At 39.9% G+C, this 8,102-nt stretch overlaps 1 protein-coding gene across 4 annotated transcripts; it reads right to left on the bottom strand.

Moving 5' to 3' along the window:
- Positions 1–2,331: 2,331 nt before the first annotated feature.
- LOC115671069 (pentatricopeptide repeat-containing protein At4g21065-like) lies at positions 2,332–6,284 on the bottom strand. 4 transcript variants are annotated; one of them, XM_056320771.1, is made up of 3 exons: positions 3,290–6,284; positions 3,071–3,208; positions 2,332–2,837 (listed from the first exon to the last, which is right to left on the bottom strand). In XM_056320771.1, exon 1 carries the CDS (start codon positions 6,058–6,060, stop codon positions 3,970–3,972), a length of 2,091 nt encoding a protein of 696 aa, XP_056176746.1. In that variant the 5' UTR covers positions 6,061–6,284; the 3' UTR covers positions 2,332–2,837; positions 3,071–3,208; positions 3,290–3,969. The 4 variants fall into 4 exon arrangements, with proteins under 4 accessions (XP_056176746.1, XP_056176747.1, XP_056176748.1 ...); XM_056320772.1 differs by having other exon boundaries at positions 2,332–3,208; positions 3,290–3,439; positions 3,537–6,284; XM_056320773.1 differs by having other exon boundaries at positions 2,332–3,208; positions 3,280–6,284.
- Between the last annotated feature and the right edge of the window lie 1,818 nt (positions 6,285–8,102).

Below are 8,102 nucleotides of genomic sequence, written 5' to 3'. Positions count from 1 at the left end.
TCGGCACGAAATCAAAGCATCGGCTTGTCTTTTTTGATGGTGTCGAAGATGTCCAGCAACCCGGTTCAGCAATTCGGTAGCCCCCCAGACGAAACCGGGTAATCGCATCGCTAACGCAAATGTGGGCTCCGGGATTAGCCTCGATGAATCGGTAAAAACGAGACCTCCCGCTTATGATGTCGGAAAACCCAAGTATCTCGGCATCAAATCCTTCGGGAGTTGTTCAAAGTTTATAAAAAGATCAAAATAACATAAGCAGATGGGCCTACTAACTAAGCCTCACATGATAAGGCTTGACTCGATATACGGATCATTTCATCGCTTTTATGCATCTATGTTAACGGGTGTCTTAAGAACACTTATCGAGAATGTTTGATAAGAGAATGTTAAGTTAGCAAATTGTTGAGTGCATATTTCTCAAAAAAAGAAAAAGGCCAATGGAATAGAAGATGTAAGCCCACATAAATTATGGAGCCTAGCTTGGCCCGATTACCTGGACTATGATTTTCTGTAAGCCCACATAGTGATTGGGTTCAAACTCGAAGCATGGCCTAGTGATACTTGTTCATTTTTAGTGATAAATTATTGAAATTGAATTCATTCTTTTTCTTTGTTGATGAGAACATCACATTGAATTTCACCAAGTTTTCCTTATGTTATAGCATAACTTACATCCTCTTTGTATCACGAGGTTTCAAGAAATTTATACTTCGAAATTTAGAGCCTAAATTAGTTATAAAATGTGGTGCACAAAGTTTAAATTCCGATATTGAAAGATGCAAAGCATAACCGAGAAAAAATGTTGTGGATGGCTTATTGAGATGTTCCTTATTAAATGTTTTAATTTGGAAAATCATTTCTTCTCCCAAAAGTATACAACTTCCTAAATATGTAGAAAGCCTAAAATGATATACATTAAGCCAAACCGAATTTGGATTATCATCTTTCCAAATTGGAACGAGTATGCTAAATTGATGAATTGGGATTTTAGTTTTGTCCATTGAGGTTATCTACAAAAGTTCCAATCAAACCATCACATTTCATTCTTCTTGAAGAAGCCCAAGCTACAAATCTTAGTATGTTACCTATCTTTTATAGGTCCAATTTAGCTTGATTTACGCTAGATCCATTCCCTCATCACTCATAAAGATATTAAGACCAGTTGTTTCATGGAAAATAAATGATTAAAAATTATTTTTATAAAAATGATTGATTATATCACGTACAAAAATTAGTCAACGGAAAATATTTTTGTTATCAACAACAAATTATGCCTAAACATTTCGTAAATAATGAAAATATTTTTCGTTCGTTCCTTCGTTCATTCTTATAAGAGATATGGGCAATCAATTTTAACACAGCGATTTCCAAAATAACTCATTTTCCACAAAATAAACACACCCTAAGCACCACTCTTCTAAGGAAACCAATATAGGTTGACACCCGAGCCTGCCGAAACAAGGATCGATGTCGCCCAAAGCTTGGAATTAGAGTTAGTCCGATCGACAAACAAGGGGAAAAGTCCAACCAATTCGGGATTCTGAAAGCCCGAAACCCAAAGTAAGGAAATAATCATCGAGTTCTATATGGCACACCAGCCGTGCAGTCTATATTTTATACACGTTGTCATTGATATGATCGTTAAGTTAAATCCTAAAAACATAAACAGTCCATACCAACGGTGATGGAGATGGCTTGTGTAGGAAAAGAAAATAATAGCCTCGTACTAAAGTTTAGTCCAATAATCATAGCGACATTAAAAGGATTGGCATCTCAAAAAGGAGGGCTATCTCGAAAATTACTCAAACTTTTCCTCGACTAACTAGAGAAGAAAAATGAAACAATAGCGAAGGCAAGCAACTGCATGATTGACATGGCTAGTTATGGACAGGCAAAAGCATCTGGCAGATCACGATAAGCAAAAACAAAGCTTTTGATGACATTTGGATTGGACTGGCAATTCCATCAAGACCACACACTTAAGGGGAGAGTGTCACTGATGTTTGAATTGTCGACAGTGGAGGAGGGTCATATCAAACCACGGCGAAAAATTTCGAGCTGTGAACTGAACTGCATTGAAGGATAAAGTTCAGGAAATGACAAGTGAACCCTATGTGACCATCAACATCAGCTTCCCACATGATATTGCTTCTTCCCTGTCCTTACACTGACCTCCTAACTGAATTGAGTTACTACCATATCCTGTCCAGGCGATAGTACAATGAGCTGAAGTAAACTATACTTCGGATGCATTGGTCCCCTAAGCAAATTTAATACATTAATCAAAGAACAAGTTGATATCTAAATTTTTATCCCACAATGTGAAGAAAATTTTGTACCCAAAAAAGAGAAGCATGATTTATTGCTAGTGCGACAAGACATTGTGCTGGAGATTAGTTCATGATGCAGTACATGCCTGGAAATATTATAGCCAAGTAATGAGAGTTAGAATTGGCCTAGCCCAGTCAACAACACAATTACAACTGCTTGCATTGCATTATATGCATCATATTATGCTTCTGCCACTGCCACTAAGAATTTACATATCCACTTTGAGCAGCCACAGTTAAGCCTTTTAGCTTCCATCCTCCAAAGTGTATAGAAAAAACAATATCTCAAGCACCCATCGACTCTTGAATTTGCCCCACAAGATTGGCAGGAATGAAATATCAAAGGAAGGACCATAAATTAGACGTGGAAACAATAGTTTCATCTCAAAAAAGGGAAAAAAATGAACACAAAATTGTAGAACTCTGAACAAACTTACACTTTTTTGTGAATGGGTGGACTTGGGTAACATGGTTAGGTCAAAGCCCGACCCAGCCTGACCCTTCCCTCTGAGCAACTCTAGTTAGTACCACAGAATAATGGTTTTCTATGACACCAACTGTGAATGTTAAACTCAAAACTAAGGTGACAGAAAATAAGTAGGGTAGAATTTCAAACTTTTTCCAATGTAGAACTCTACCAAATTATAGGAAAAAGAGCCGAACTTGAAGAAAGCTACTTCAGACCCAGTTGAGCAAAAAGTAATGTACCCAACGAGGAAGTTGATCTCACGGTTTTTTACCTAATTCAAGAATTATAACTGCAGTACAGGGTCTCCAGCACATTACCCTTCAGGCCACTTAAGCAGCAGACCAACTATTCCAACCAGTCAACCACCTAAGATGGACCTCGCCTCCTCATTTAAATGCTTGAAATGGACCTGATACAGAGAAATAAACCATTACAAAGAAAGAGGAGTAACCTATTTTTAGTGTATACTCGATTGCCTACCAGAACAAACCTGTGTCACTAGCTCCTCTTGATCTAAGTTGTTTAACAAAAGATTGTCTGTACGATATCCAGAGATCCGAGCTTATAAGCATCAAGCGTAAGTCATGAACAATCTACAATCACCAAGTGAAGAAATGTTGACCTATCCAGTGACCTCACTCTGCATCCCATCACATACAATAGCTGCTTCAGCTAACAGTGCCTGCATTTGTGTCTCAAAAGCTACTAGCGATGCTATCACCTTGCTACAAACATACCATGTGATAAACTAACAATGAATTGCTTGGGGTTCCTCAATTGATAAGCTTGTTCATCATTCTTGCTCAAGATTTGGTTTTGAATTATGATGTTAGCACATTCTATTCAGATCATTCCCATAAGCAGCCTTGCGTGCCTGTAATCAGTCGGCACGCATTGACATGGGGATGGACTCATCTAGTGAAGATCAGTCCGGTGCTTGAAGAGCCCCAACACCTCGTTATAGCTTCCAAGAGAAAAGAAATGATCAACTGAACCTTTAACGAGATGATCCATTGTTGGTAGCCCAATGAAAAGGATCTTGCATCTAGCTCTTGGCTCAGTTCATCTCAACAAGTTGAAGGGCTCCTGCTGCAAACAGACCATCCACCGCAAAGCTGCAACTTAACCATCTGAAGTCAGTTTGAGAAAATTGAAAATCAGAAATTCTTACTACCAGCAATCATTGCAAGAGCAGTTTCCTCCAATAAAATGATGATATTTGTTATAATCTCTCAAGATTATATGGCGCCCAATAAGTTCAGATGCATATTTCATAAACATGTGGCAGTCACCACATACACGAATATTCTTTATTATTCGTATGGGAATTGCACCATCAGGGTTTTTGAGCAAGATGAATGCAAGAGCAAGTTTCTCACTGTGGTAGCTTATAGATGCAAGCTTCTCATCGTCAGCTACATCATGGAGTGCTGACTTTGTATTAGGAACAAAGCCAGCCACTTGTAGTTTCTTTATCAATCTGTGCAGTTCTTCATAAATTTGATCTGTCTCTGGATGAGAACGATCTTCTGACACAAATCTGTGGACCTTACTATTGAACTCAATCCAGCTGTAAGCTGCGACTTTCCTGACATTTCTATTCTTCATCAGAGATCTCACAGATGCAACATCTTTCCATCTGGCATTAACCGCATACATGTTAGATAGTGTAATATATGGTCCAGCATTACATGGATCAAGATCAAATAAATGGCTTGCTGCTATCTTTCCAAGTTTAATATTGCCCATTGTTGCACATGAAGACAAAATAGAGGACCAAATTACGCTATTTGGTTGATGGGGCATTTGCTTGATGAGACTCAGTGCTTTATCTCCCTGGCCTAATCGAACAAGGAGGCTGACCATGAATGCATAATGATCCAAAGTTGGCGTAATCCCATGTACTTTGCTCATTGAATCAAAATACTTCTGTCCCTGTTCCATCAGATTGGCATGAACACAGGATGAAAGAACAGCTATAAAAGTGATAATATCGGGTTTCATGTTCCCTTGCAGCATCTCCTCATATAGTCTCAAGGCCTCCAGATCTTGACCATTTTGTGCATAACCACCTAGCATGGCATTCCAAGAGACAACATTCCTAGAAGTCATCGTATTAAAAATGAACTGAGCATCTGCAATGACTCCACAGCTGCTGTACACGTCAACAAGAGCACTGGAAACAAGCAGATCATCATCAACTCCCACAAGAATAGCTTTCGCATGCACAGCCTGACCAAGACACAAAAATGCTAATTTGGCACAGGAACTCACCACACTAGAGATCGTAAAACCATCGGGCTGCACATTTGTTGACAGCATACGACAAAAAAGCAGCAATGCATCCTCTTCTCTTGAACTTTGGGAGTAGCCAACTATCATTGTCGTCCAACAAATTTTATCTCTCTCTCTGATCTCATCAAACAATTTCCCTGCTTCAACGACATGTCCACATTGAAAGTAGGCTCTGAGGACATTGGAGACCGTAATCTGATTGGGCTTACAACCAGTCAATTGCATCTCACGGAACAAATCAACACATTTATCCGGATTCCCATTAATCACATAGCCAGAAATCATTGTGTTCCATGAAACCACATTCTTATCAACCATGCGATCAAACAACCACCTGGCCCAATGAATTTCACCACATCTAGCATACATATCAGTCAACGCATTCCAAACAAACGCACTGCCCCTAAAATTACTAGCAACTATCCTGCCATGAATCTGCTTTCCCAGCCTCAAACCCTGCAACTGTGAACAGGCATTCAATGCGCTCACGTGAGTATATTCAGTTGGCGCAAACCCATTTTCGTGCATAATCACAAACACTTGCAGAGCCTTTTGAGGTTGTCCATTTCCAGCGAAACCCGCGATAACTGTGTTATAGGAAACACCATCGCGTACAGGCATCTCATCGAAGGTTGCCCACATGTCCCCAACAGACCCACATTTAGCGTGCACCGAAAGCATAGCATTCCACGAGAAAACGTCTCTCATGGGCATTTCGTCGAACAGATTCCGGGCATCGTCGAGCTGGCCAGACCTCGCGTACAAATGGAGGAGGCGATTGAGTACGTAGGTGTCGTCAGGTCGAAAGGAGTGGAGCTCCATGTGAGATTGCAATCGCCTAGCTTGATCGACATCGTGGGCACGAACGCATTCGAGCACCAGACGAGTGTAGGACTCAGGGGTCGCACGCCCGCGAGAGTACAGCGAGTCAACGGCTTGGCGGAGCTGGTGTCTCGCCGCTCTCATTTGGTGGGTTCGGTTTTAGATTTTTTCTAACGCGTGGATGCATCTGCGTCGATCACGACATCAGCACACGAGTGCTCTTCACTAGACAGATGACGAGCAGATGGATACTGGTTCCAAGAGACTACAACTTGGGCGACGAGGCAATGAAGAAACGGGATTTAGGACAAAGTTGAGATTATGAAACTTAAACGCTAAATAACACGACGAAATGAGTAAGGTTGCTCTAGATATCAATCTTGATTTATGAGTTGTATGTAGTTAATGTCGGCCACGAAAATGGCACACCCAAGATCACCATAAACAGAAATCGAAACACGTAAACAGAGAAATTATCGATTTACATATCTAGTTTGGAATTCATCAAACTTAACGCGGAATTGGCGACGGTTTCCGAACACAAACTCAAATGCATCTCCCCTATACCCTTTGTCGAACACTGGCCTAATGAGATTGCCACTCACGAGAAGAAATTCCTCTCTAGATCCATATGTGAGTTATATTGTGCATCATCGGATTGAGGGAGGGACTTGAGCACTTTCTATAGAGTTTTCGAGCACTGGCCTCTCATTACGAGCCGAGCCATACTCGGCCTACACTAGCCAACCTCATATTAGACTTATTAAGAACCCACATATCTCATATTTATTAAACCAAACTAATTCAATTAATTTCAATTAATGAAGCCCACGTTAGGAAATTCTTACATTCTCCCACTTCGGCGATATTAATTGAAAAAGAACTGTGTGCACACCATTATGTTGGTCCAAAGATTATTCTTAATAATCAATCCGATCCCATAAAGTCTCGAACATCGAATCATTACGGTAACTGCATGTACTCACGCAGAGCTTTCCATGGTCATGAGTGCTTTCAACTTTACTGATATAGATTCAATATGGTAGTGTGGCAAACGGACAATATCTCATAATGAGTAATACTTCATGTGTTGTTCATTTTGTCAGTCCAAATTCTCTCTCCTTAAGTGTCACAAAACCTAGTGTGTCACTAGAGAATATCCTTCATGGTTCCAACGAACCTACATATGTCTTACCCTTATAGTTAACTATTACTTATGTCTAACAAGACATATCGATAAGGCTAATACCAAGAATGCCCCTAGTTTGTACTCAAAGTTTACACAATACCTCGAGATTTTCATCAGATATATGTATGTACTCAACTTGATAAAATTACATTCACAAATACCTCATTGAATGCAAAAAGTTGATACATATCCAAATGTTACAAAATGTAACAAAATTATATACAAACTTCATAAGAGCAACACAAGACTAAACAGCTCCCACTAATTAACAGTATCCCATGATACTCCTAAGCCCATGTTAATGACATGTCGCTCATATACACAAGGGCGAAGGCCTTTAGTTAGTGGATTTGCAATCATATCATCTATCGAAATGTGCTCTACTGCAATGTCACCATTCTGAACTGTTTCCTTTATGGTCAGGAACTTGACCTCCATATGCTAAGACCCCTTGAGACCTCTATTATTGTTGACAATTTGTTGTCACAATACAACTCTATGAGCCTATCCACAAAATCAAATACGGTCAATTCTCTAATGAGGTTCCGGAGCCAAATAGCCTGAGTAGCGGCCGAAAAGCATGCTACGAACTCTGCTTGCATGGTAGAGGATGAAATGGATTTCTGTTTCTCGCTTTTCCATGATACTGCACCTCCCGCTAACATAAAGATATACCCTGCTGTCGACTTCTTGTCATCCTAACAGCCAGCAAAATCTGCATCTGAATGCCCTACTAGCTGTAGGTCCTGAACATGTTTGTAAATCAACATATAATCTTTTATCCTCTTTAAGTACCTCAAAACCTTCTTGGTAGCAACCCAGTGATCGTGTCCAGGATTTGACTGATATTTGCCTAGAAGTCTTGTTGCAAAAGCAATATCTGGTCTAGTGCATACTTGAGCATACATAATACTCCCAAGTGCACTAACATAAGGTACATTCTTCATTTGGGCTTTCTCAAAATCTGAATGAAGATACTGTGACAGACTCAACTTAT

This window comes from Syzygium oleosum, unplaced genomic scaffold, assembly GCF_021117445.2.
Source record: "Syzygium oleosum isolate NSW1041296 unplaced genomic scaffold, Sole_v2.1 Sole_v2.21, whole genome shotgun sequence".
NCBI lineage: Eukaryota > Viridiplantae > Streptophyta > Magnoliopsida > Myrtales > Myrtaceae > Syzygium > Syzygium oleosum.
This window is presented reverse-complemented; position numbering and strand designations above follow the sequence as displayed.